At 44.9% G+C, this 25372-nt stretch overlaps 2 protein-coding genes and 1 long non-coding RNA gene across 3 annotated transcripts; 2 read left to right on the top strand and 1 right to left on the bottom strand.

Moving 5' to 3' along the window:
- Positions 1-7142: 7142 nt before the first annotated feature.
- Positions 7143-12467, bottom strand: SPRTN (SprT-like N-terminal domain). Its single transcript, XM_051783472.1, has 5 exons — positions 12031-12467; positions 10826-10925; positions 9937-10065; positions 8906-9173; positions 7143-8608 (listed from the first exon to the last, which is right to left on the bottom strand). The coding sequence occupies exons 1-5, from the start codon at positions 12366-12368 to the stop codon at positions 7875-7877; spliced, it is 1569 nt and encodes a 522-aa protein (XP_051639432.1). The 5' UTR covers positions 12369-12467; the 3' UTR covers positions 7143-7874.
- A 146-nt stretch (positions 12468-12613) lies between these two features.
- Positions 12614-18325, top strand: EXOC8 (exocyst complex component 8). The gene is made up of 3 exons (XM_051783471.1): positions 12614-14169; positions 14797-17537; positions 17578-18325. Exons 1-2 carry the CDS (start codon positions 12646-12648, stop codon positions 15403-15405), a joined length of 2133 nt encoding a protein of 710 aa, XP_051639431.1. The 5' UTR covers positions 12614-12645; the 3' UTR covers positions 15406-17537; positions 17578-18325.
- Positions 18326-19015: 690 nt separating this feature from the next.
- Positions 19016-24969, top strand: LOC127469330 (uncharacterized). The gene is made up of 3 exons (XR_007903950.1): positions 19016-19033; positions 20515-20550; positions 24804-24969. It is a non-coding gene; the product is annotated as an uncharacterized LOC127469330 (long non-coding RNA).
- Positions 24970-25372: the final 403 nt, after the last annotated feature.

The following is a 25372-nucleotide window of genomic DNA, read 5'->3' as shown; positions in this document are numbered from 1 at the left end:
AGAACTCTTCAATGGGTGTAGGTAGCAATTTCTAAACTACTTTGATTATTTTTTCCCACCTGCACTGTGAGAACATTTTAGCTTTGATTTTTTTCTTTTCGATGATTTTTTTTTAACCCCTTTATTTAAAATAGCACAGTAGGAAACGACTGTGTGTAGCTGAGAGTTCCTGCGACTTCGCTACCATGCAATGTTATGCAATGACATGAGCAGGGAGGGCAGGTACTTTACAGTAAACCCAGGGCTTATACAAACCCAGGAGAGGAGAGGGGCTGCAGGGGGCCACCTGTGGCCGGGCTGTGACCCAGGCACCGGGAGTGGGATGCAGAAATGCTTCGGGCTCCTGCTTGCAGGGCCGGCTGGAAGGGAGAGTGAGTGCAGCCCCTCGGTGTCTTGGCCAGGACCAGGCCACGCCTCAGAGCAGAGGAACACGTTCTGCAGGTCCCAGAGGTGACAGAGAGACTTGTGGCCCTTTGCAGGTGGAGGACATTGTGCGGCACAAATAGAAGTTATTTTAACCTGCAGCAATCAAAGGTGGTGTGTTTTGGTTGGGAGGCTTTTTGTTGCTGTTCGTTACGATGGTGTAAGCTCAGGTTTAGATATTCAGCTTTATCTAAGACTAAACAGCCACCGGTGAAAGGATGGAGGAGCAGGGCAAGTGGGAAGTGGGTGCTTACACCTCCAGTGCTTGCAGTAGGTTTGAAAATTTGCTCAAGTTTCCTCATGCAAGAGCGTCTGGAGAGCAACCGCTCTTCTTCTGACCTCCCCTTGTCATTTCTGTTCCCACATGTGCGCGGGGGCTTCTGGCCCCTTGCTAACCCCATACTTTTGCATCCTTCCATGGCTCCCCGAGCATTGTTCCACCTGCTGTCAGTCAAGCTGCAGGCTCTTTTGCTCTGCCCCTTGGGTAGGGGTTGGATTAAACTATAACATACTTGGCTGAGGAAAATGTTTGGGGGTTTTTTATGTGCAAAATCAGCTGGCCACGGCCTGGTGGCTGCCTTTCCAGGTGGTCAGGGGCTATCCAAGGTCTTGGCTGAGATTTGCACAAAATGCCTCAAAAGGAGTGACTACCAAGTCATGGCCAGCAGCGTAGCCTCGGGCCGAGTTGGTGCTGCCTGACAAAAGCTCAGTGTGCCAAGCTGCTGACCATCCCTGGGAGGCCAACTAACCTTGAATTGCTGACGGTGCTCCTCCTCTTTTGGCAGAGGTAGCAGGGTTATACAGGACACAACTGAACTGTAGCAGTTCATGGGACATACCCTTCACCTGGCACTCAGTTCAGCATGTCTTAACCATGCAACAACCACCCAGGAGCAGCTTCACACCAGGCTTGGATAGTCTTTCTGTTGAAAAAAGGTAGAGAGAAGGAGACTGAAAACTGGTGCAGGATTCACAGACAGGACACGCACTTGTCAATCTCCAGAAAATGGTGTCACTTCAACACAAATCAACAACCACATGTAAAAATACACTCAGGCCTGGGATCAAACCATCCTATAACAACTCATAGCCGAGTGAGAATGGCTGCCCAACAACAGAGACCTCCAATCCCTCTCCTGTTCCTGAAGAAGTTAAGGCAGTGTTTCCCTCATTACCTGCTGCACAGCATGCACGGACTGACTGTGACCCTCTGCACAGTTCAGTGCCTGCACAGCTGAGGATACAAAGCATTGGTTTGGGGTGGGAACATGCCACTGCAGAAGTCTCAGGGAAGATAACATTTCTAGGTCCTGTACAGGGATTAAGAGGAAAGCAAGATTAAGGCAACAAATTTTCAGGATTTTCCTCCAAACTGAGGTCTCCATTCCTTTGGTGGATGCTTGTGTCCATAATGCCTTGCAAACAGCTCTAGGGTCACGGTATTGCCTACCACTTGGGACATGTGTCTGCTTCAGCATAACTGCATTTCATGACCCAAGTGTTAGCCCAGATGTTAGCAGTTGGGTGTTGTCTTAACTGCCACATTGTATGGGAAATGTTGTCTGGTAGCTATTTCCTCTCATAGGATGATTTTCCTGCATTCTAATCTCTTCTAGGTACCTTCAAGTTAATTAAGTCTGAGTTTTAATTCATGCTGTCTGCAGGGCTGATAATCCTCCCTCCCTTGTGTGACTTGGCAAGGATTCAGCAATTAGTCTTGGCAGGGCAGAGGTTCCTTGTACCTGTCCTTGTGTTGGGGCATGTGCTTGGCTCCTGCCTGAAGTCCTCCAGTCTCTGATGCATGGGATGGGAAATTTATCCCTCATCCCCATGGTCTGGGTGGTGGCAGTGATGAGAGCTGCCCATGCCAAACCTTATAGGGAGAGGAAGAAATGCGTGGCTGGAAGTCAGCAAAGGGTTAGAGATGGTGTGAGCGCTCCTGGGCTGTGCCAGCGCAAGGGCAAGCAGGTGGATCCTTATTTCCTTCAGCTGTGATTTCACTTTGTCCTAAAGTGCTCCTAGGGTTTTTAGGCAGAAACCCAGGGCTATATAGGTGGGAAGAGGCTCCTGGAGGTGGTCTGGTCCAGCTCCCCGGCCCTTGACCAGGGTCACTCAGATCTGGCTGCCCAGAACCATGTCCAGTTGGGGTTTGAGTATCTTCAAAGGATGGAGACTCCACAACCTCTGCAGGTAACCTGTTCCTGTGTTCAGCAATCCTCACTGCAATGAAGTGTTTTCTCATATTTAAATTAGATTTCCCATGTAGGTACTGCTAAATGCAAATCAAATAACCCAAAGTTTCCTTAGCAGCATATCCTGAGGAAGACAGCAGATTTCAGACTGAAGTCCATTACTAACAGTTGTCCATACTCCACCTGGTACAGGTGCTATCCTTTCTGAAGTCTTGGGGGTGTTGATTTATCCTCAGGATGACTCTTCCCTTTGGACATGTTTCCGTCTGCCAGAACAGCCTAGAATTTGTGCTGTGTCCTTCCACAGACATGTTACCTGGAGCAGCCTGTGCCGAGCCATGTGGTCCTGTCACACACCAGGGAGTTTGCCTTGCTGTTGGTGCTGTGGGCAGGCTGTGTCCCACCCTGCACTGGCTGCAGACAAGTGCTGCAGAGGCTGCCCTCACATCTGCAGGTGAGCTCCCTCTGAGCAAGTTGTTAGCACAGCTTTTTAGCTTTGTGTATCCCTCCAAACACAACCCACACGCTCCTGGTGAATCATAAACTGCTTACAAACCACTGGCAGCACACCCACCAAACAGATCCTCTAGGGAAGAAAGCAGGTCATTACTGGGATGCTTCTGGGAAGAGACCAGCGCCAGTGGGAAGGCAAAGGCAGGGGAGTGAAGGACTAGAGAGGAAGTGGAGTAAGAGCAGAGAGGCCCTTTGGCTGTTCCTGCCATTGGTAAGTTGCTTAATGAAGTCACGAGAAGCACTAAACCATGTTCCTATAGCTCAGTACCAGGGCTTACTGAGCTCTAGCCCAGATCTTACCCCAGACTTTCTATGCCACTAGTGACAGATCTCTGAAGAGAAGGTACTTGCAGCGAACACAGAAATTACGATCCAAAGGTTGACATCAGTTACAGAAAAATAAACACTGCTTCTAAATCAGGCAGTGGTGGAGTCAGATACTTGGCTTGTTGGGGTTTACCCCTTCAAACATTCTTTGTTATGCAGTTTAGGAAATGTCGAAGACTTACTACGGAATAAAAGCAGGTGAAATGATGCGAACGATAGAGGATGGATGGAACAGAAACAGTGCGAGCTATTCAGGCCAAGTTGCTGCACCTGCTTAGAAATTTAATCTAGTCTTAAAGCAGCCTGACCTGGCAGAAGCTAAAAGGAAACACAGGAATTAAGGCCATGGCTGAGTCCCATTTTAAGCTTTCGCACCTGTAGTACACTACCCTTCCCTGAGCCTGTCACACCCCTCCAGCTCCCTGGCTTAGCTGGGGCACAAAAGTTAAATTTGGTGTTTTATAAGCCTCTCTGACTTCCTAAAACTCTGTCCTGCCTCTCTTGCAGAGCTGTGTTGATGCCAAATGGTAACAGAAAATTAGTTTTGTCACTGCAATGGATGCAAGTGGTGCCGTAACTGTAGCCCACAAAAGGATGCCTTTGGGGTTTCTCATGAGTCCCGAATTAGAAAAAGGAGCTACTCTCTCATCTTCCAAGTCCCTCTTGCAGCAAAGCTAAAAGCATCACTCATAGAACACCCAGTTAGTTGTAAATTTACTTCTCATCTTCCAGCCAGTTGCAGATATTCCCTCTCTCCCCCTCCTTCCTCCTCCCTTAACTTGTTGTGGTTCAGTCAGGGTTCCTACTGATCCATGGTCAGCCTGGAGTGCAGATGTAGGTGAAATACGAGCCTGCTAATCTCGCACTCTGAGCTCTCTTCCCGCATAGGTCAGAGAGGAAAAGTAAGTATTCTTTATGTGCAAGGAGTGCCACCTAACGGCCTGCTGTAGAATCCCAAAGCTCCACACAGCCCGGGTCTTGGCATTTTTTTCCCACAGATACGAGTATTTGAAAACACGCACATGTAGGGAAATGCAAGTCTCTTTCAGGGCCTGTCTACCCATAAAATACACTTCAAGGGTAATTTTATGTAGAGTCTTTATGTTCACATGGAAAAAAATGGTTTCCTTTAAGCCCAAGACTTCAAAACAGCTGTAATAATCCAGATGCAAGTAGGAACTTGGGCATTTCGGTCTGGAGTGTAAAATTGATGAATGCCAGCTAACTGGTAAGAAGCAGGCAGCAACAATCATGCTCATAAGGAGATGTAGGTCAGGTGTAACCTCAGGTCAGCCAGTCCAACCTTTTAGTGGCCTTTCAATTGAAGGTGGCAAAATGCAACAGCATGGATATGGTGTTCTAGGATGACCAGAGCCAGCAGTGATGAAGCAAACTCCTGTGGTGGCAGTTTCTTAACATTCTCCAGCCAGAGGAGTCTGCATCATCCCGCCATCATCATGAATTAAACCACTTAGAAGAAATGTCCACCTGTCTTTTTCCTCAGAAACTCACCATTTATTCTTTCTTGCTGTTACCCTTCAGTACAGTGTAACTTGCTTTACTTGAAGGATGTATAGACATGCGGTGTGTATGGAAAATACAACAGAATTGAGGAGCTCCAGAAGAACACACGAGGAAGAAGGAAACCCCCCCAAACCATTTAGTCTGTGGCATGTCCCCCTGCTGCAGCAAGGGAAACTTGCACCTCAGGATTTATTCACTACTTGTCCAGTTATGACTAAGCCCTCTCTAGCCTTTGATTTTGTACTAGATTATTACCTGGTGTCCTTCATCACTAACACTGGACCAGAGGCAGATAGCACAGCCTGTTCCAAATGAACAATATTTCTCTGGTTGTTCTCTTGGAAAATATTCCTAGAAGGGGGGCTCAGGTAACTGATTCCTGATTATAGAGTCTGGGCAGCAGCACTTGCCCTGCCTGGGGTGCTTCCACCTAGATGTAAATAGCCCGCTCATCAGCTTATGCATGGGCATTAGGGTTGAACTTGCTGTGAGAATATGCTTCCCAGGTGACCCAGATATCCTAGGAGAAAACAAATAGTGACTGGACTACTGGAGATGCTAAAGGATAGAAGAATGCACATTATTGCTTTTAAAACATGTTAGAAAGCAGACTATTTCTATTACGTATCTTCTTGCAAGATAGTAAGGCATTGTAGTAGTCCAGAGAAAAAATTCTTCCCCCTGCTTCATCAGAATTCAAGTTTTAAGAAAACTTCCTAGATAATGTTTCCATAAAAACACTTGAAAATATTTGACCTTCAAGATTTCTTGCCTGATAAACCAGTTTCAGGGCAACTCGAAAGCAGTCTCTTATAATAATGAAAGAGCTAAGTAACCCCCATTTAGGTAGTTTAACCTCTAGAACTCTTCTCTGAATCATTCAGAGCAATTCCAGTAGATCACCACAAAATGAGAAGGCTTTTGCCTTTAGTTTGCAGAACCATTTGTTGACAAACAGCACGCACACACTTGACCCTTTTTCATACTTGCTTTGTCCCAGAAATCAAGTCTATTAACTTGTTTCTCAAATTTCCAGTCAGGCAACTTAATGCTGCACTTTGGTGAAGCATGTTTGTCCAAGACTCATTACCAGCTTGCGTTGTTCTAGGCAGTATCTAAATTCACTCAGGACAAAGTCAACTGATAGAGAAGATGAAATTTCTCACCCTTGACCCAAACTGAGCAACATATTTTAAAACTGTACTGGTAGTCGTTATCACTGTGGGTGGGACACTGTATTCAAGAACATTTTACAGAAACAGCATTTGTAGTAACATACCCCAAAAGAGGGGAGCCATGACACATTACTACTAGCCTGCAATGGCAACTGCAGAGCCTTTCTTTCCAGATAAAAGGAATCTTGGCATTAGAATAACTTCCTTGTAAAAACATGTAAGCAGAGGTACTGTTTTTCCACAGCTGGTCCAGAACTGCTCAATTGTTTGGACAACAGATCTATTTTAGGACATTTGTATATTAGATACAGAACTTGCCTATAGCTTGAGTTCCCCTCTCCCTACCTTAACAGGCTATACTATTCACTAAATTCCCCAGGCCAAATCTCACATTTGTTTTCTATTTGTTGTTCAAATGAACAATTTAGAAGTAAAAGAAGACATTAGGGCAAAAAACCAAACCACATTTAACAATACCCACAATCCTTCCTTCTCCTTTACTCTTATCTGTCACAGTAGGAAAGACAAATGAGGAAACTGATGTGAACAATCATAAGGGAAATATCTCTCAAAAGTGCTTCATATTGTGAGAGACCCTTTGTGGTGCAAATCTTGTCCTCACCTTAAAAACATATGACAGTAGAAATACTTCTGGGTAGTCCCATCCCTACAAATGTCAAATCTCACTGGAAACACTGATAGATGCTGCCGTTTTAGGATGGAAGTATGGAAAATTAACATGGCAAATCAAGATTTAGAATCAGTATTTGTAAAATTTTTCACAGAAGTGCAACAAAAGTGAAACTGTTTTAAAAATAGGTTGGAAAAGCAGAATTTGATGCAATCTGTATTCACCAGCACCTGTTTTTACAGGGAAATTTAAGAAGGAAAAGCATTAAATCAGAAAGGTTCTATTAAACCAGACTGTTACCAGATATACAGAAGAACCCACTGGTAAGTAGCACAAAATAGCCAGGCTTAATGGAAATTTAAAATTCAGTAACAATTTATTTAGAGTAGGCAAGAACAAAACTATTTACATTAAACTTCTGTAGTGGCATTATTTTAAAAAATACAAAATGTTTAAAAAGAGTTAAGAAAGCAGCAAGTAATGAGGCAAAATGCACAAACCAGGCTGATACAGCCACTGAAAATGACAGCAGCAAGATATAAAACAATTTTGCTTAAAAACTGTGCTAAAACAATTTTATGTTTAAGCAAACATATTTACAGTTTTACAGGTGAGGTATCAAGCTATTCAATGTTTAACCCGTTAAATACTTTAGTGCAACAAGAGAACTATTAATGTTTCAGAAAGCTTATCTAGAAAACATTCCTAACTTTTCATGGCACGATGACTTTAGTACTCAACTGACTGGTCTCTTAGGTACCAACCACCAAGCTGACTGGCTTCCAAAAGGAGTAAAATAAAGACTGTCAACTAATGTAACATTTTAATCCTAATTTGATGTGTAAAGGACTGGAAATTTAACTGAAAAAATCATGAAGGGTTTTATGGCATGTTCAGGAACAGTCTTTACCAATATTGCTAGCAGCTTTTACTTACTAGTGTCAGGATATGGGGGTCAGTAACAGTTTAAATTCCATTTCAGAACAGGCACACAGGAATGTAACCACAGCTAAGCAAACTCTGAGCAAAGTAACTTTCAAGCAATGTTTTCAGCCCTGATTTATCTTTTTGAGACAGCTTTCTGCTGTTTCATGCAAGACAAGAATCAAGGTGTTCATTTATTTTAGATTCCAAAACCTCAGTTCCACAGACAGGACAACTGACATTTTTATCCTGCCTCACAGGATTGCTAGAACTTGCAGAGGACTGTGTAAATTCAGCTTTGGTTTTCATAGTTGTATTTATACTTGAAGTGACACCAGTACCCCCTTTTTTAATGAAATACTTTTCAAAGGCAGTTTTGTCTTCCATTTTTGGCCATCGCTGTGGTGTATTAATACATTCTAAGCTTTTTTTCTCAGATGCAACCTGAGTTGTTGTTGTCTGCTCCAGACAAATTTGTTTGGGTGGCCAGCTGGGAGACGGCAGAGCCCTCTTATTATTTGCAGAGCCTTGGTTTGATTTTAATTCCCTAACGTGAGCCATTCTAGCAGGCAATCCACTATCATTCTCGTAATCTTCTGTGTTAGCAACAGAGAGTTTAGGAAACTCATGCTTTAAAGTTAAGTTGATCTTCTCACTGCCATCATCGGTATGAAGTGGAAAGATGCCACTATGGGGTAATTTTTCAAATTTTATCTCATTTTTAGGGATTGGTCTTTTCCTTACTGCTGAATGATGCTGTGAACCATGTGCTTCACTGTTTCCAATGCTGCTGCTGGCATTTGTGTCTTTTTCTGAAAGTACACTGTCTCCTCCTCCAAGCCGGTAACCCATTCCACTAAAAGGCATCAGATCTTGAGTACCATGCATTTGTGTCTTGCCTGCAAAATAAGATTAAAAAAAAAATTAGTAACTTTTCTGTTTAAAAATCATGGGCTTAATATTTGACATGCTTCATACAAAACCTCTGCTACCTGAAAACAGTGCATCAAACAAAACTTTATTTACAGACAATTCAGTCGAGAAGGAGCCTAGAAATGCACAAAAAACTCAGGTCCTATTCTTTGCTAGATAACAGTAACATCTAAACAAAGCTTATGTAGTGGTTGGTCCAAAAATGTTCCAAGAAAACATTTGGAAAAAATCAGTTTGGAAAAGGAAAAGAAATAATAAAATACCTTTGTTCTTTGACTTGAAATGTGGAAGTTTTGCTGTCTCAGTTTTATGCTTTGATTTCTTAGAGAACTTCTCCGGCTCTTTCACTTTTGTGAATGTGCCTCCACATGTCTTTTGATGGTCATCCCACCAGAGGTCGTGTGCAGAGGGTGCCCTGTTCATCGAGCGCTTCACATACCCAAAATAAGGTCCTCTGTTTTGACAGGGGCCATTGCATCGCCACCAGTGCTGGCGGTACACATCAACCTCATCATAAAAGTTATGATAAATCTAAGTAAAAAAAACAAAACGAAACAATAAAACGGTCAGTCAGAAAGTTTCTATTTTTATATCAGTAGCTTACAATATTTTTTTTAAAAATCCATTACCGGTCCATTTTTTCCACTACTGCTGTGATTTTTACATTACCAGTTAAAAGAGTTGGAGCCAGGTAAAATTTGATCAACATTTAGCTACCATTAAAACAAAGCTTAAAAAAAAAGGACAAGATGTGTAGGAATATGTCCTGGCTATCTTGTTTGAACTGCAATAAAATCACTTTGGAAATCTATCTACAATTTCACCCTGAGCGACAAACTGTTTAGAATGCATAGCAAACCATACCAGTATTCTCCCTTCAGCTACTACCTTAATTGATCTTATCAGATACATTATTTTAAAGTATCACCGACATAAGTATCATTAGCTTGTACTGATATAAAATAACTATAACTAAAATACACTGTTCTTCCACCAATACTACTCCGAACATGGAGCTATCCCTGCTATCATTAAGCTTAAAGAAAAATACTCACAGAGAGTATACTTGAAAATTATACAACTAACAACTCACCACATCTTCCTCAACCTGTTCCCACCACTGTCCCCAACAAAATAACTATGGAACTGGCACACACTTGGAAGCAAATTTGTACTGGTACCAACTGTTGAGTGTCTGGCAAGAACAAGCATATTACTCATACCACACTGGGCAACTAAAACACCAAATCAGGAAGAAGGCTCTATTAAATCAGGTTAAGAGGATTATGCTTACTGTGACATGGGCTCCAGTCAAGCGATTAATGCGACGCATGTGTTTGCAGAACTCTGGTCCATGAGATTCACGATCTTTGTAGTTATGAGTAACAAAGAGCAAGGCATGGATCATTTCATGCAACAGTGTCTGAAATTATGCAAATCATTAGATATTTATGGACAAGCCATTATGTATAGTTTCAAAATTAAGCTGCAAGTATTTTAGTCCTCTACATTGATTGCGACACCGATCTTATCTTTGAGCGTTCACATGTTCAGTGTGGGTCACGAAAACATAATAAAACCAAATTCCCATACTATCAAAACATACTGGAGAAAATTTCTACAATAAGTGACATTCCAAAAAGAAGAAATAATCCTCAAACTTAAGTCACAAATTATTCCCTCTACAATCCAAAAAAAAGAGCCACTTGTGAGAAAGCTGAAACTCTACAGCATTTCTGTTCATTAGGCAAATCTGAATGTTCAGTCAGCTCAAAGAAGCAGTTCTGACAGAGGCACAACAAGCAACACAAAGTCATATTCTATATCCATATTTTCTGCTGTTGGCCCTTTCAAAACTACAGTCCATGTTTGTTTTGAACACTAAAGGATAATTTAGGAGTTAAAAACTTGGGGTCTTTTTTTCTCTTTATAAAGTCAGTAAAATAAACAAGTGACTTTAGACTCCTACTTGAAGTTGTCCATTTAGAAACATAAAACTAAAGACTACCATGATATTGCAACACAAGCCACACAAACATAACAGTAAAGCCACCACTATTTTATGATCTGTAAGTTACTGTCTGTAAGAATCTCACTAAGAAATGTAAAATGTTCATATGGAGCAAGGCAGGGGGGAGGCACAATAAATTTTATGTGCAGATTCATGACCAGTCTTCAAATACCTCAACGAGATCCTTCCTTGGTCTTAACTTTAGTAGTGGCTCACTCAGACGAATGGAACACAATCCACTTTTTTCATGATATGTACAGATTCCAGCAGAGCTGAAAAGAGAGGCAGGAAGAAAATACAAAAATCTACTTGTTTCTGTAGTACATGAAAAAATGGAGAATTTAAGTTAAAATGCCATCCCCTTCCAACACACGCTAGGTCACTCAGAATATGAAAAAACCAGCAAAGAAAAAAACCCGACAAGTACCTTAGAGTAGAAAAACCTGTTTAGGAGGCAGAGGACTGTTTCCTTTGGAACTCGTGATGGAGTGAAATGCACTAAATGGAGGCTAGAGATTCACAGCAGCAAACACTGACTTAACTGCTGGTTGCTTCAATTTCACTCCTCACCCTCCCTAAATTTTTGACTCATACTAAACCATCACTTCTGTGTGCTAATCCATCAGAAAACACTTGTTTGTTTTTTTTTTCTTTTTTGTGTTACTGAGTTAGTCCTCTACCAGTTCAATATCCAACGACTTTCAAGTGTCTAAAGAATAGCGCAACCAGCAGAGGATATGACAGGGCAGAACTCCAGCCACCAGCAAGTGCACCTTCTGCAGAACTGCACCCCGCACCTCAAAGCTTTCTGGTTTTGTTTAGTCTCAGATTCTTGTATGTTCCCCTTCCTAGTCTATTCTAAGTTTTGCTGATATACCATTTTTCGTTCATATTTGCCTCTCTGCTGTGCTGTAAAACTATCGCAAACACTGAGAACCAGAGCAGCAACACGAGTACGTGAGGTTTCCACAAGTGTCAAGGGATTCCTTCCAGTTTAACATCTCTCCGGGCTTGCCCGCACCCCGGGTAAAGCCACTGATAGCTGCCAGGGACGACAGACGAAAGGCAAACCAGACGATGACAGCGACCCACCCATGTCCTGCTGTGCCAGCTATACCAGGGATGCGGGACATTCAAGTATCTGGGAAGAGAATCACCGCGCGCCTACGGCGGCACAAGTAGGAGCAGCACGCAGTGACAAACGATAGCTCTTCCTCCCTTCCCCGAGACTCCCAGCCATGCTGCTCGAGGGGTGACGGCCTCTTCCCACAGCTCTGATCCCCCACCGGCAGCTGCCGGGGCCCGTCGGAGGTGCGGCGGGCAGCTCCCGACACAGAGCGGCGTCACCGTACCACCACCCGCCCCACGGTGCTGCACCTGGTCATGCGGGGGCTCCAGGACACCGTGACAGCCTCCAGCTTCCTCCAGAAGAGCGTCTGGTTGAAGTGCACGAACAGGCCGTGCACGTCGGGGCTGGGGTCCAGCAGCTCCCACGCCTCGTCCACCACCGACATCGGGCGGGGGGACGCGCGGTACGGCGGGACATCGGCGCGCTTTGCTGCTGCTGCTGCTGCTGCTGCTGCTGCTGCTGCTGCTGCTGCTGCTGCTGCCGCCTCCTCCGCTGCCGCTGCCTTATCCTCCTCTTCCCACTCCCTCTGGAGCTGGAGCGCAAACAAGAAATCCTCATCCTCCATCTCGGGCACAGCTTCCGCCATGCTGATAAGTCATGCGCCGGGAAACGGCGGCGTTCCGGCGCACGCGCAGCAGCGATCCATGGAAAGCCGCCCCGTCCTTCCCCAATGCGCACGCGCCGGGATCCCCCCATCGACCCCGTCCGGGGGCGGGGCGTCCCCACGCGTCACCCTCGCCGGCCGCTCCCACTGGCCGGGCCGGGCCGTGCTGCGCGGCGCAGGCGCGGCGCTCTCCCCGGCGGTGGCGGCGGCGGCGGCGGCGGCGGCGAGGCGGGTGCCGGGCGGCGGGAGCGGCGGGACCATGGCGCTGTCGCTGGGCGAGGGCGGCGGCGGGAGCCGGCTGCGGCGGCAGCTGGAGTCGGGCGGCTTCGCGGCGGGGGAGTACGTGAAGCAGCTGTCGCAGCAGTCGGACGGCGACCGGGACCTGCAGGAGCACCGGCAGCGCATCCAGGCGCTGAGCGAAGAGACCGCGCAGAGCCTGAAGCGCAACGTGTACCAGAACTACCGTCAGTTCATCGAGACGGCGCGGGAGATCAGCTACCTGGAGAGCGAGATGTACCAGCTCAGCCACATCCTCACCGAGCAGAAGGGCATCATGGAGGCCGTCACCCAGGCCCTGCTCCTCCAGGCCGACCGCGACGACCCCGCGCTGGGCGCCCGCCGCGCCGCCGCCGCCGACCCCTTCCTGCCGCTGTCGGCCAAGGATGCGGCGGCCAGCGAGGAGGGGCGGCAGCGCACCCTCACCACCCTCCTGGAGAAGGTGGAGGGCTGCCGCGACCTCCTGCCTGAGAGCCCTGGCAAGTACCTGGTGTACAACGGGGACCTGGTGGAGTACGACGCGGACCACATGGCGCAGATCCAGCGGGTCCATGCCTTCCTCATGAACGACTGCCTGCTCGTGGCCACCGCGCTGCCCAACCGGCGCGGTGCCTACCGCTACGACGCCCTGTACCCCCTCGACGGGCTGGCTGTGGTCAACGTCAAGGACAACCCGCCCATGAAGGACATGTTCAAGCTGCTCATGTTCCCTGAGAGCCGCATCTTTCAGGCTGAAAACGCCAAGATCAAGAAGGAGTGGCTGGAGGTGCTCGAGGAGACCAAGCGCAACCGGGCCCTCAGCGAGAAGCGGCGCCTGGAGCAGGAGGCCCTGCCCCGGCCTGCCCCAACACCCCCCGAATCCACCAACCCCTTCGATGAGGATGAGGAGGAAGAGGAGGAGGAGGAGCCCTCTGCTGAGGAGGAGGTTGTAGACCTCTCACTTGAGTGGATCCAGGAGCTGCCTGAGGACCTGGATGTCTGCATTGCGCAGCGGGACTTCGAGGGGGCAGTGGACCTCTTGGATAAACTCAATGAGTACCTGGGGGACAAGCCTGTGAGCCAGCCCGTGAAGGAGCTGCGGGCCAAGGTCGACGAGCGGGTCCGGCAGCTCACAGACGTGCTGGTGTTCGAGCTGTCTCCAGACCGGTCGCTGCGAGGAGGGCCACGGGCCACCCGCCGAGCTGTGTCCCAGCTCATTCGCCTGGGACAGTCCACCAAGGCCTGTGAGCTCTTCCTGAAGAACCGGGCAGCCGCGGTGCAGACGGCCATCCGACAGCTGCGCATCGAGGGTGCCACCCTGCTCTACATCCACAAGCTCTGCCACGTCTTCTTCACCAGCCTTCTAGAGACGGCCAGAGAGTTTGAGACGGACTTCGCTGGCAACAACGGCTGCTACTCGGCCTTCGTTGTCTGGGCCCGCTCTTCCATGAGGATGTTTGTCGATGCCTTCAGTAAGCAAGTATTTGATAGCAAAGAGAGTTTGTCAACTGCGGCAGAGTGCGTCAAGGTAAGAGGATCTAAAGAGGGTGGTGGGACACGAAAGTCAAAACAAAGGCTGCAAAGCTTTAAATCATCTTTTCTAACCCGAGTTTAGCTATTGACTCTTAAGCAGGTCTCCAGAGATGTTTCCTGCGTTGAAAGGTTAATATTCATTTGAGGTTAGTTTGGGTTTTTTCAATTTAACAGAGGAAAGCGTTAAGATTAAAAATACACAGCAAGAAAAGCCTTGCCTTTATTGGAAATGCAAAATGTGTTTATTCTTAATTTGCCTTTAACCAGTAGGAGATCCTAAAGTTTAGATGAGTTATATTTGAATTATAAGTACATCGAGACTTTCTGTTTGTTTTCCAAGGGTGTCCTGGACTACATTTCCATATTTTTTGGCAAGACTAACTTTTTCAGGTTATGGGTGTGTGAGCGGGTTATAATGTAATTGTGCAGAGTATTTTTGCAGCCAGGGTTTATCTTTCAGTTATTACTTTCTCATTAATAAGGAGATTCTAAAAGCATTAGAAACATGTGAAGTATGAATAACACTTCTCACTTTTCTGACGATGATAAATTTGATAAACTGGTAAGACATAAAAGGGGCCTGCACACTAATAACATCCTTTGCTTTTCATTAATACCCAAGGTAGCTAAAGAGCACTGCAAGCAGCTTAGCGAGATTGGACTGGATCTCACCTTTATCATTCATGCCCTTCTGGTGAAGGATATCAAAGGCGCTTTACAGAGCTACAAGGATATCATCATTGAGGCCACCAAGCACCGCAACTCTGAGGAGATGTGGAGAAAGATGAACCTAATGACTCCAGAGGCACTGGGGAAGCTCAGGGAGGAGATGAGGAGCTGTGGGGTGGGCAATTTTGACCAATACACAGGTGATGACTGCTGGGTCAACCTTAGTTATACTGTAGTAGCTTTCACTAAGCAGACTATGGCCTTCTTGGAGGAAGCTTTAAAGCTTTACTTTCCAGAGCTGCATATGGTTCTTTTGGAGAGTCTCGTGGAAATCATCCTGGTGGCCGTCCAGCATGTTGATTACAGTTTACGGTGTGAACAGGACCCTGAGAAAAAGGCATTCATTAGGCAGAACGCCTCTTTCCTGTATGAAACTGTCCTTCCTGTTGTGGAAAAAAGATTTGAGGAAGGAGTTGGAAAGCCAGCCAAGCAGCTACAGGATCTGAGAAATGCTTCAAGATTGATGCGTGTAAATCCGGAAAGTACCACCTCTGTGGTGTGAAGTGGTCCTGTGGACAGGGTGTGGAAGCACTTACTGAAAATGTTGTACATTAAATATATGAACTCAGTGGGGGGTTTTTCGAGTCCCTGAAAAATGCAGAACTGTTAGCTGCTGCATTGCAGAAGCTGAAGATTTAGAATCAATGCCTGCAAGCATGCAATGCTTTACTTGGTGGATGGGGGCTGGGAAAGTGAGAAGGTCGAGGTCACATGTCCTCGGATGGCATATCCTGTAAGAAGGGCTTTTGTAGTGTTTGTGATTTGGGAAATAACTGTAATACACATTTTTTGGCTAATTGTCTGTGAAAGTCTTAAATATATGTACAGCATATGACAGGAAAAGATCAATTCTCATCATGTCACTGTAGGAATTCTTTAAGACAGAGTTCTGGTAGGAGGGGAAGTGCTGGAGCACTCCCAGTGCGTGGTATTCGGTGAGGCACGTCCACCATCCAGATGTGACTCAGCACTGCAGATAAATGACATGAGTTTGCACAGTGTGATTTGTGTGGTAACAATGCAGGCTTTTCCATTTTTGTAATATTCAGATTATCTTCATTTCAGAGGCAGATCTAAATTAAAAATGTTTTCAGTATAAGTTTTGGTGTTTGGTGAAGGAGCTTCTTCTTTTAATGAGCTGGCCTGTCAACTTAAATTGCAGCTCTCTGAAAACAAACCTGCTGTCAGAACCATTTGTTCCCTTCAAGAGGAGTGAGAATAAACTGCTTCCCTTACTCTCTGTGTTCCTCTTCCATGTTTTCTCATGGATTTCATTGGGGTCACGTCCATTGAATGAAGTGTGCACTGTTTCTTGAGGTGCTGTCATAAATGCATTATGGGCCTTTGTCTGCTGATAGAAACCAGAGTGAAGAGGCCTAAATGTTCCTGAGACTTGCAAGGCAGGGAGAGAGTCTGAAGGTACTGTTTTGTTTGGAAGAGACAGAATGCTAGTTTTGCTGTACAGAAGCAGCACCTGATGAAGAGACTGTGTTGAGGCTTTTGGTAAATGATGTGAACTCCAAAATACAGAGTCTCCTGCAAATGCTATTGTTTCCTGTAATACAGCAATAACCAGTGAGAACTGCCTTTTTTGCAGAAATCACAAGAATTTGGTTTGGAACTCTGATGTTAATGGGGGAAGTTTATACAAATGCTTGTATGTTTGGATTGAGTGGTGGTGGCCGTCTGGTGCAGTATATGTCTGTGAAAATAAAATAAGCCAAGTCTTGTGTCAAGGCTGGCTTTAGAAAGCTGTCAGCATAAACTTCTGAGCTGGGTAAACTTCTTCCCCTTTGGTACAAACTTTCTTATTTGTGAGAAAATCATGTTACAGCTAAATAACCTTGTACTAGTCCCTCAGTAAGTGTTCTTTACTGTAATAATTGAGTATCCTGTTCCTCTAGCACTTTTGAATTAAAGCTTTTGCAATTTGTATTAATGAATGCCTTGTGACTGCCCGAACAAACAACAGATGTCACTAGTAAAACATTCTGCATAACTGCTTATACTGGAGTTTCTTCATTTCTGCCTATTTTCACAGTACTAGTTCAATGCAGTTTTCACTTCATGGCTGGTTTTTGTTCTCTTGCTCTTTGAATGCCTTTTGAACTGTCAGATTTTGCAAAGCATCCTGCTGCCACTGCTCACTTGCTTTTCAGTGCATGAGCCTTTTGCTAGCAAATCATGGAAGTCATACAAAATGTTTCTAAAGGGTAACTAAACTCATTGCTCCTAGCTGAAACTGATTGAAACCCACTGAAATACCTCTAGTTTTGTTTTAAAGGACAGGGACAGTGAGAGTTAGAACTTATATGAACATGTTATGTCCAAGAGAGAGCCCCATGGGTTATTTCACTAGTGAACTATTTTTGATACCATAACCTAGTGAAGTATAGCAAAGTGATACAATCCCTGTCATCTGTTGAAAGTGGGCCAAGATAGCAATCTGAGAAATACTTTCAAGTGGATTATAAGTGAGAGCTCTCTGTGGTGATGGGTGTTTTGGAAGAGAGGGAGAGGGAATGGCTTTTTTTTTTTTTTGAGAACACAGGTATATTTCATTATTTCCTTTGCAGCAGAAGAAAGCAAAATAAATACAGATGAACCTTTGTCTGTGTGTGTGTGTGTGTGTGTGTGTGTGTGTGTGTGTGTGTGTGTGTGTGTGTAAGAGAAGGGTAAGATCTGGGACTCAAGACTGATTATGGCAATGCTTGAGGATTTTACATAACAAGCTGAATTATTGCTTCCTGATTCCCAGCATTGGCATAAGATTGAATAGGAAAAGAGCCCTATTCATGCTTCTATTTCAAGCTGGTGCTTACTCTCATCAGAGGACAAAATGTAGAATGTAATTCTGCCACGTGCTCTGTTATGCCTCTGTCACTGAGCCCTTCATCAATCTATAGCACACAGAGCCTACTGATTTTGTCTTTGCTGTCATCCATGCAGCAGTGGGCTTACACTGATGTTGGTTTTAATGGATCAGGGAATCTAGCATTTCATTTGGGTCATCATATATTCTGTTCTTGTGCCTGTCGCAATTCAAACACCTGTGGGTTTGTATAAACTGCACTAGGTAGCATTGATATTTTGTAACTGGTGAATCTATTGAAGTCATAGTAAAAGAAAAACAATAATATGAAGAAATGGTGTGCAATTAAATGAAACATGCTTTGTTAGTTCAGTTAACAAAAAAATTATGATAACAGTTTTGTTGATTTGAGAAAGAACTAGGTTGTTGAGGTTTCTTTTCTTTACACAATGGCATATAAAATCTGGTTTCCTTTAGCTGCTGTGAAAAAATTGTGATGTGTAAAATGAAGATTTTTATTTTTTAGTTCAGATGAACTTATGTAAGGATTTAATGCAATAACTTTTCTGAACAATGAAGACCATGTATTAAAACTTCTAGCCATATGACAGTAGTGGTGTGTTTCTGGTTTTATTGCATCACCATCAGAAAGAGGACAGTTCACAGTTGGAGTCCACTTAATAAATTTCCAGTGAAGTCAAAGAGCTTCGGATCAGTCCTTTGTGAGGGAGATGAAGGCGGCAGCCAAGGGATGAAAGTCAGGTGATGTCACTTCAGTTACATTCTTACGAAGTCACTTGAGTGAAGTTGGAAGAAAATGTTTTCTCGACATTATATCTGATTCAAATTGAGTACAGGCTGTACTTATTCTAATGGGACTTCCGGTGTGTGAGGTATTATCAACACCAAGGCAGCGTAACCCTTAAGGGTTTGTTACCTTCCAGACATTATTTTGTGGCTGGAGTCAATCCATACTTAACTTGAATGCTGAATGTGCAGTACAACCCGTCTTCTCACTAGATGGAGCTTTGTGCACTGAAACCTCAGCAAGCTGTGGACAGGCATGGGCATTAAAGCTGTGCTGCCTTGCAGCGTGGCTTGGCATGTTTTGGTCGCATGCTGGGGGATGAAGATGCTGCAGTGAATGGTTCAGATGCTAGGCTCAGCTCTTTTTCCTTCCTTGGTAGTGCTTTACTTCTACATTTTCTAATTCTTGTACTGTTCATTTTTTAATTCTTCATGTTTTCTTTTCCTGCTGTGTTTCTTTACCATTGGCAGGCATTCTGCAGAGTATCTCACGTTTCTACTTTTCCTAAAGGTATGTACCAACATGTGACTTTTCTTCTGCCTGAGAAACACTCTGCTAGACCTCAAACCCCCGCAGAGATGTGAAAAGTCGCTTGTCTCAGCTTCAGTTGTAAGATGTTCAGCTTAATGACTTGTCAAAGTCAAGCCTGTGTGTCCTCTTGTTGTTTTACTTCAATATTGGATTGAAATTCCTATGAGACTTCATGCTCACAGCACAGCTTTGCATTCCAGCACAGTAACGTGGAAGGTCCCCACCACCAATCTTATAACTTATACACTCGTTATATTCCCTCTGCTGCACAACTCATACAATTTAATTGTGTTACCTTTTACTTAAAAATGTTAGTAGTTCTGCAGACTCTTCGGTATATTTTCTCTGAAGAAAATCAAATCCAGGATGGGGCTTATCTGTTAAGCAGCTTTGTGAGCACAGGCTGTAGCCATATCTTTTTCCTCACACACTGAAGGATTGTGATATGAATTCAATCCCTACAAATTCTGAAAAGTAGTGGAGAAACATTGCAAACTGTGGGGAAAATAGGTTTACGTTCTTTATCATTTCAAGGGAATGGATGACTGGAGTAATAGATCAGAATTTGATTGAGCCACCTTGGACACAGAGTTTTTACCTCTTGTGTATTTAGGAAACTTTGCTAATAAAGCTTTAGTGGCCTCAACGTGCCCTGTAATACAGTTCTCAACTTCAGGGTTACAAGCTGAACTAGATTCTCTGCTACAGATGTGCTCTGTTTGACACACCAGAGAGAAAGTACTAGCAAGAGGCCTGGTCTGTGCTGACCTGCGAGCAGTATAACCCTTCCCAATGTGACTGATCAGGGCAGTTTTAAGGCAATTTCAGATCACCCTTCTGTGGCCCTGTGGTATTTATTCTCTCTCCCTCCCCATGCAGTAGCTGGATTCCTTTCGAGGGCCTGAGCATCCCACTTCCCACACAAGCAGAAGATAATACAAGAGGTTGGACAGAACCTGCTCCCCAAATTACTGGAAGTGAGCTGTGATGGGCAGGGTGACCAGCGGGGTTCCACAGGAACTCTGTGTTGGTGAGCATCACCTCGGCACAGGGAAAACAGGCACCCACTGTGCAGGCAAGCAGAGAGGATTGCATTCAATTTGTTCTCATAGACCAGTACAAGAGCTAAAAGCAAGTATGAAAGCTGAGAAATTAATCTCCTCACGTTATGGCAGGAGCTGGGCTCTGAGGCATTGGCTTAGATTACCCAAAATATATTTGACCCTGCAGCTGTTGGAAATCTTGTTCAGATGTGCTAATATGTTGACATGTGATTATTGAATGTGTTGCACTAGGAAGGTGAACCAGGGAGAAGAGCAGGTAATGCTAACTTCACTGCTGCTTGGGAAATCCTTGGAGATGCTTGGATTAATGATGATGTTAAGTTATTAAAGAAAAAAAAAAGCATACAGCTCATCAGCTAATTGCACCAACACACAGTTCTTTCTCTGTCCTTCCAGAAAGCTGATCCGGATAAAATTAAAATGCTCATGAAGGTGAGAGAGTTAGTCAAATTCTTTGTGATATGAGGCATGTGAATCTAAACACCTGCAGACTTGGGCAAAATTAAGATCTGAATTCAAACACCCCCCCAACCTGCCTATGGAGTGATGGAAAACTTTGCCTCAAACTTTTCCACACTTCTGGTCTTTGAGTTCCCTGAGTTTTCAGTCATTCTTACTGCTCCTAAAAATCACAATTCATAGACTACAGTCTGTGCCAGTCTGATTTGTTCAGACTAATGTGTTTTGCTTTGTTTTGTTTTAATTATAGCTTTATAGCACTGTTGCAGTCTGGGGATTCCTATTATGTTCATTTTCAGTTCTTCAGACCCAGTATTCACAATAGGAAGGGGCCTAGCTCCCAGCCCCAGCTCCGGCAGGATGGGGTTGTCAGGAGAGTACTTCAAGCTCTGCAGAGAATCCTTCCTTCCTCAGGACTCAGTGAATTTTTGTCTCAAAATGCAGGTCTCTGATAAGCAGCTCCCATTCTGCTGTTTTTCCGCCTCACTAACAATTGGCAAGATTGTTTGTTTTCCCACTCCACAATACAACTTCTACAACAGAGGTGCCAGATTGGCTTTGTGGAGGAAAGAGGCCAAACTGCATGTTGGGTTCGTCTGTGTATGTCTTAACATAATTCAGGCTATAAACCTCCCTGCTGCTCTCACCAATGACAATGTCACTCGGGAGGAGGGGGACTGGGAGGGTTGCAAGAAAAGATCTTTGTGCCTCTGACCTAAGCACACACTGGAGAGCATGGTATGTCCCCCTGAATTTGAGAGTCCCTATAGTCAGAGGTAATCAGAGGCTAAAGTGCTTTTCATGACTGGAGCATCAGTAAATTTCTTTCAAATTTAGCAAAACCAACTGGCAAAGCAGTGATGGAGGGGCAACACTAGAGCAATGGCAGTGCATGAGCAAAAAAGTGTGTGTTTCTAGGACACCTCAACTCTAGTGTGACAAATTGTTATCCCAAACAAAGCCTGCCTCTTCTTCAGTGGGAGCAGTAGGCTCCATAAGTCACTACTGCTGCAACTTTCCAGGAGGCAGCAACAATAGAGTTGGACATGCTAAAATGAAGTTGCTTCATCTGACTGGCTGTAATATGTGACACCGTGTTAGGGTGGAAGAAATGCCCTTGGGAAAACAACAATACTTAGTGAAAGGTGCACAGCGAGGCCAGATCAGCTGCTGTTCTGAGATGTGGCACCAGTGCTGCCTCGTATAGCCCTGGGCTCCTGCCACACACTATCCTCCCTCACTACCCAACCCCAGAACTTCCCACAGTGAGCATTTTCTTCCTGCTGTCCACTGGCCTGAAATAGGTCTCCTCCCTCCCAGTGGGATTAAACCCCATCTTGTTTTCTTGGTGACAAGTGATGTGTGTAGTGAGCAGAAGGCCCCTGTGCCACCACCACCCGCCATCTTCACACCAGATAGCCCCTCTCCTGGTGTGCCTGCAATCAGTCACAACTTTTTGTTGTCCCTTGAAGTTTATTACCATTTAAATAGCCTTTCAGCCTGAGACTTCCTGGGGTTTCTGCCTCTGCTGCCTCCTGCTCTGTAAAATTAATGCCAGTAAGATTGTGTCCTCACAGGAAAATGGTAAGGATTTTAAACCCACACAAGTCCTTTTGTGGCCCTTTAGCTTTGAGTGGAGCATTTTCTATGTACTTGACTTGGGGATGCTTAGACAGGAAAGTGTTTATTTCCAACCAAAAATTACAGCACTGAATCCTGCTGTCTGGGGCAATGTTTTTGACTACCGTGGGCAAATTCCATATTTAAGTCAGTATGTGTTTTTAGGCCTTGAAGATTTAAGGGCCAGACTGCAAATACTTTTAATCAGAAAGCAATTAATTGCACAAATTTCCTCCTTGCAGCCAGTGTAACACTCAACCAGGTAATACTCCTTTGAGGCGATGGCTCATGCCTGTTCACTACTTTTATTATTGTATATCTCTGCTAATTAGTTCCTGTTGGATGGTAGGCCAGGTTGCTACAGGGGGTTCAGATAAAAGGTACAATAAGTTAAGGCAATCTAAAGATAGCTTTAATAAGAAAATCAAATGGTTTGCTTTCCTGTTAAGCTTTTTTTTTTTTTTTTTAATTACTATTATTTTTCCTAAAGAAAACTCAGAAGCAGAATTGATGCTTTTAATGGAAACTGGGACCAGGTTCACAAGGGTTATTACAGGTACCTTGCTGTGGAGGACACTCGACTGGAGCTTTTTCCAGAGCACCACGATGCTCACCCAAGACCAATCCCAAGTAGGAAACACCTAGTTTGTCTCTTTTGCACCCACCTTCATGCCCAGGATCACAGTCCTGCTTCTCTCTCAAAAATGGTGCTCAGCTTCACTTGGAGAGCAGTGTATGGGGAGCTGGGGGGATGTTTAGAGCTCACTGACAAGTCCCTGGGGCAGTGCATACATGATGTTTCACAGAACAGGAGGGTAAGGCCTCAGCTGCCCCTCTGCCCCATGTTCAGGTCAGGGCTGTTGCTCCACCTGCTATTGCTAACACCAACCCTGTTCACTCCTTCAAACACAAGCCTCACATCCTTCCTGTCCAACATGATGGTGAGAAAGAACAAACTCCCTCATTATGCTGTTATTATAATTTACTAGCAGAAACCTTCCTCTCTGCACACACAACTCTTCATGTTTGACTGTTATAATTGTATTTTCAGAGTTATAAATAACACATTAGCCTGGTTTATGTGTTCATGCAAATCAGGCTATAAAATGGAAGATGAATTAAATTAACTGTCTCCAGAATTCACATTCCTGTCACTTATTCAATTATTTGATCAACATAATTGCTCAGAGCAAGAGCTAATTGGAAAATGACATGCATTTACCCTCTCTATTGAGGAGGAGAGGCTTATCGGGTATTTTACTGCAGGCATTTTCATTAGTTCATATATTCTGGAAGAAACAAGGCTTTAAAAAGAGCCAGGCCCAAACATACAAAGCTTGTTTGCTAGCCAGATGCTTTCCCATCCTTAAAATAGCTCCAGTATTTTGCTGTGCAAGGGTTTGAACATGTCTGTACTGCAGCACATACAAGTACCTTGGCACACATATATGGGAGCTGCAAGCCAAGCTTGCCTCCAGGATTCTGCAGCACTAAATGTGTTCTTGCTCTGTATATCTGTATTCATGCTATATATGTTTGGTTCTTTCTATGACTGGCTCCCATCCCGAGGTGCTGATGCAGAAAATATTGTTTGGCCAAGGCAGAAGAGCCTCTCAGGAGTAGGAAAGGCAGAAAGTGATTTTTTTTTGGTGCTCCTGATGTAGAAAAGACTGTAATTCCCCACCTCGCCAGCTCAAGCCCTGCATTAAGGCCACAGTTTGAAACACTGATACCTTTGGAATAATTTTTTTTGTCCCTTGCCTTGCTCAGATGTTCTGGTTAACATTGTGAGTCTGTATGCACACACACACCCTCCCTGACACATCTGTGCACTTTTTTATTAAATTAAAGTCTAAGAAGTGGATGCCAGAGCAGAGGGGTGGGGATGGAAAGAATCAGGAGGTAGGAGACTCAGATCCTAAACTGGTTCCTCTTTCCATTATTAGCTATAGCATTGTTTGGGGTTGGAATATTTAATTTGTTTTAATAAGAGACAAGCAAGCAATTTTCCAGGCTGCATGAAGGGGAGGAAGATCATCTATCAACACCAACAGTTTGCAACCTATTGTCTGCAGGCCCTAAGGGTTATCTGCAGGGGAAGGGAACTAAGGAAATCAACCCCATTGTCAGTTGCCTTAAGTTTGTGACAGATGGACTGCACCTGTGTTGGAAAATACTGGGGTCTGCAAATTAAAATTGGGTAGAACCCAGAGTGTTTTCCTCCTGCTGTTTGTGAGCAGTTCAAGTATCAAGTTTTACTTGCTTCAAAAAAACGCTCCAAAGTGGTCCATGGAGCATGTGAGAGCTGAGAAACATGCTGTGCCAGGTCTCACTCCCTGAGGTCTAGCTGTGCTGCCAGCACTGCACAAGTGGTACAGGAAAACTCCAGAAATGAGTGCAGCAGAGCCTATTTGTACTTATACCAGGACATGCCTGATAGTGGAGGTGTTTTAGGGTAGGAAGCAAAAGTAGCCACTAAGGAAATGAAAAATATCCTCACTATGGGTGGCTTGGGAGCTTTCAGTGTATATGTCCCGGCTGTCCCTGGGGGAAGGAGAGTTATGTCCATTACGTACCTGTAAGCACAATTTTGTCATGCTGCTTAGTGGGGATGCTGTGCAGTTTGGACCTGAGGGGTGCTGAGGACACTGGGTGCCATGCCTGCTCACAGCTCTGCGCTGCAGACGGCTACAGCAAGCTGCAAACAAGGATGATGCCAAGATTCAGTGTCCTGTGAGTGACTTCAGCCAGTGGACAACTAGCCTCAGTGTGAAGCTGTGATCTCTAAGCTGTGGCTAATGGAATAAATCAGTAACCTGATGGCACCCCAGGACACCGCACATGGGGCATACAGGATCCTGTTGCCAGCTCTAGGCACAAAGGAAGGAAAACCCCCCTAAAAAAAATAAAACAAAAAAGCAAAGCAACACAAAAAATACTGTGAATATCCTTGTGAATTCAGGCAGCTGTTACGGCCGAACAGGGGATGGACAGGCGTGCAGGGAAGCGGCCGCTACAGGGCGTCGCGGTGGAACTACCAGCAGGGGGCGACCGCAGCTGCTGCAACCCGCATCCCAGCCCCGCATCCTGGGTCGCCGCCGCCCCGCATCCCAGCCCCGCAACCCGGGATCGCCGCCGCCTCGCGCCCTGCCCAGCCCAGCAGCCCCTCATTCCC

The sequence above is a fragment of the Manacus candei genome, unplaced genomic scaffold (genome assembly GCF_025592945.1).
Source record: "Manacus candei isolate 608988 ecotype Guabito, Panama unplaced genomic scaffold, ASM2559294v1 h1tg000017l, whole genome shotgun sequence".
Classification (NCBI taxonomy): domain Eukaryota; kingdom Metazoa; phylum Chordata; class Aves; order Passeriformes; family Pipridae; genus Manacus; species Manacus candei.
The sequence above is the reverse complement of the archived record's forward strand: the minus strand, read 5'-3'. Positions and strand labels throughout refer to the sequence as shown.

Coding starts and splice junctions, on each gene's coding strand:
- SPRTN (XM_051783472.1), bottom strand. CDS start 12,368: ATGGCGGAAGCTGTGCCCGAGATGGAGGATGAGGATTTCTTGTTTGCG. Junction 10,066..10,825: donor CAAGGAAGGATCTCGTTGAG/GTATTTGAAGAC, acceptor GCATAATTTCAG/ACACTGTTGCATGAAATGAT. Junction 9,174..9,936: donor TGACTGGAGCCCATGTCACA/GTAAGCATAATC, acceptor TTTTTTACTTAG/ATTTATCATAACTTTTATGA.
- EXOC8 (XM_051783471.1), top strand. CDS start 12,646: ATGGCGCTGTCGCTGGGCGAGGGCGGCGGCGGGAGCCGGCTGCGGCGG. Junction 14,170..14,796: donor CTGCGGCAGAGTGCGTCAAG/GTAAGAGGATCT, acceptor TTAATACCCAAG/GTAGCTAAAGAGCACTGCAA.